At 48.5% G+C, this 2256-nt stretch overlaps 1 protein-coding gene across 4 annotated transcripts in view; it reads right to left on the bottom strand.

Annotated features, from left to right (window-relative positions):
• Positions 1-767: 767 nt before the first annotated feature.
• NEFH (neurofilament, heavy polypeptide) overlaps positions 768-2256 on the bottom strand; it is an 8748-nt gene continuing 7259 nt past the window's right edge. For 2 of the 4 annotated variants that reach the window (XM_012731070.1, XM_012731072.1), the window contains exon 5: positions 768-2244. In XM_012731070.1, the coding sequence (XP_012586524.1) occupies positions 1360-2244 (885 nt within the window). In that variant the 3' untranslated portion in view covers positions 768-1359. The remainder of the gene's footprint in view (positions 2245-2256) is intronic. The other 2 variants (XM_012731071.1, XM_012731073.1) reach the window with 2 other exon arrangements.

Below are 2256 nucleotides of genomic sequence, written 5' to 3'. Positions count from 1 at the left end.
CCTCAGCAGTGTTATCTCAGAAGATCTACCTGTTCTGCTCCCACTCTCTCTGGTGAATCTTCTCACCCCTGCACCTCTGGCCTACCTCCCAGTTCTTATATGCATAAATAAATAAATCTTTAACAAAGAAAACATGGTGATTCTTTGAGAACCACCTGGCTGGGTCAGGGAAAGCAGCAGATCCCAGGAGAGGCACTAAGCAAACAAGGCAAAGTGTCCTGTCAGTCCCAGACTTGGAAACCACCACATTTTATAGTACAAACCTTGTGTAAATCTATAAGAACACTGTAGCTTTCAAAATTGTATCTGGAGAAGCATGTTAGAGTTCTGCTAAGTGACTTACGAATTATTCCCAGTAGTGCTAGTTAGAACTGGTTCTGGCCTCTCACTCGGGAGGTCTCTTGCTTTTTACAGAAGAAAACACATGCAGTGTTCTAAGCTATTCAATAGACTCAGGACCTTACCCACCTGTTCCCAGATTTCGGTGGGAGCAGGTGAAGCATGCACTTTCCTGCAACTGCCTCTCATAATCCCTTTCAATAGTGTGGGATAGAATCAGGAGCCTGCATTTCCTAAGCTGCACCAGACTACACCTATCCAAGATCATAAAAATGAAAAACCTAGTACGTTGCCTGGCACATGGTCTGAGCTAGAAAAGAGCACAAGATGCCATGTAACTGGCCCCAGACCCACATGAGACCTTTGGCGTTCAGTGGTTGCAAGACCTCCCCTGGCCTGCCCATGGGAAAATAAATACCAGCGACATCTTCATTTTATAAGCACTTGGTTTTATTGCACAGAAGCAATTTAAAGTGGACTCCAGTGGAAAAGTATGCCCTGGCATGAATCAGTGGCCAGTGCCCAGCCCTACCTGCTCCAGCTCTCCCAGGATAGAGAGCTTTGGGCAAGGGCTCAGCCACTCCTTTGGAAAAGAGAAGGCATTTGGGAATAGGTTAAGACATCTCAAGCATAATGTGTTTCTAACAGCTCATTCATTATTGCGGTCACCTGTCAGTTGCACATACAGGAAATAAATGCACTTATTTGGAAAGGAGGGACCAATTTTTATAGTCAAGTGTGGCATTCCGCATGTATCACATTCCGCTACATAAGCTATCATAACATATTGTCCATCGCCCGGGGAGGGTTCAGGGTGTGGGGGCGGGGTTGGGAGTGCCCTCTCTTGCTAACATATTACTAATAGAAATTCCTGTTTGGTGAAGGAGAACCCCATCTAAGCGGTTTCTTCTTACATAAAGAAAAGGGAAGAAAAAAAAAAAGGAAACTCATTACACCAACCCCTGCGCTCAGACCCTCCTGTGTCTCTTTGGCTCCTCTGGACGTTGCTGTCTCCCCACCTCACTTCTCACCCTTGGTGGCCTTGTCTTCCATGGCCTTCTCTGGAGGCCTGCTGTCTCTCTGGTCGGTGCTAGACGACTTCTCTGCCTTTTCTGTCTTGGCTTTGCTGGGCGTGGGGGCCTCCTTGCCAGGCTCTTCCTTGGTTTGGGCCTCTGTTTTGGGTTTTTCCTCGGGCTTCTTGGGCTCTGTGGCCTTTTCCTCCTTGGCATCTTTTTTCTCAGGAGCTGCAGTCATCCCTTCCTTCTGTGGCTTTTCTGGCTCCTTCTCTGCTGATTCTTTCGCCTTGCTGTCATCTGGTTCCTTCTTGGCCACCTCAGTCTTTTCCTTGGGCTTGGCCTCTTCCTTCACCTTGATGGGCACCTCCTTCTCTGGGGTCACTGCTTTTTTCTTATCTTCAGCTTCAACTTTTGATTCTTTGGGCTTTTCCACAGCAGTCTCCTTCTTCTCTACCTCAGGCTTTGAAGCCTCCTTCTTAGATGTTTCATCTTTCTTGCTGTCCTTCTCAGTTTTTGGTGTGGCTGGAGCTTTCTCTTCCTCTCCCTTCTTTGGGGGCTCCTTGACTTTCACCTCCTGAGGCTTCTCTTTCTCCTTCAGGGGGGCCTTTGCTTCTTCATTCTTTGGGGCCTCCTTCTCAGGAGGCTTGGCCTCTTCCTTCACAGGAGATTTAACCTTTTCTGGGGACTCAGCTGCCTCCTTGATAGGGCTTTTGGCCTTTTCAGGGGATTTGATGTCTGCAGGAGACCTTACTTCCTCCTTCACTGGGGTCTTGGCTTCTGGGGACTTCACATCAAGAGTCTTGGCTTTCTCTGGGGACTTGGCCTCTTCCTTCACCGGGGACTTGGCCTTCTCTGAGGACTTGGCCTCTTCCTTCACCGGGGACTTGGCCTTCTCTGGGGA

Source organism: Condylura cristata, unplaced genomic scaffold, assembly GCF_000260355.1.
Source record: "Condylura cristata isolate star-nosed mole 26May11 unplaced genomic scaffold, ConCri1.0 scaffold00029, whole genome shotgun sequence".
NCBI lineage: Eukaryota > Metazoa > Chordata > Mammalia > Eulipotyphla > Talpidae > Condylura > Condylura cristata.
The sequence above is the reverse complement of the archived record's forward strand: the minus strand, read 5'-3'. Positions and strand labels throughout refer to the sequence as shown.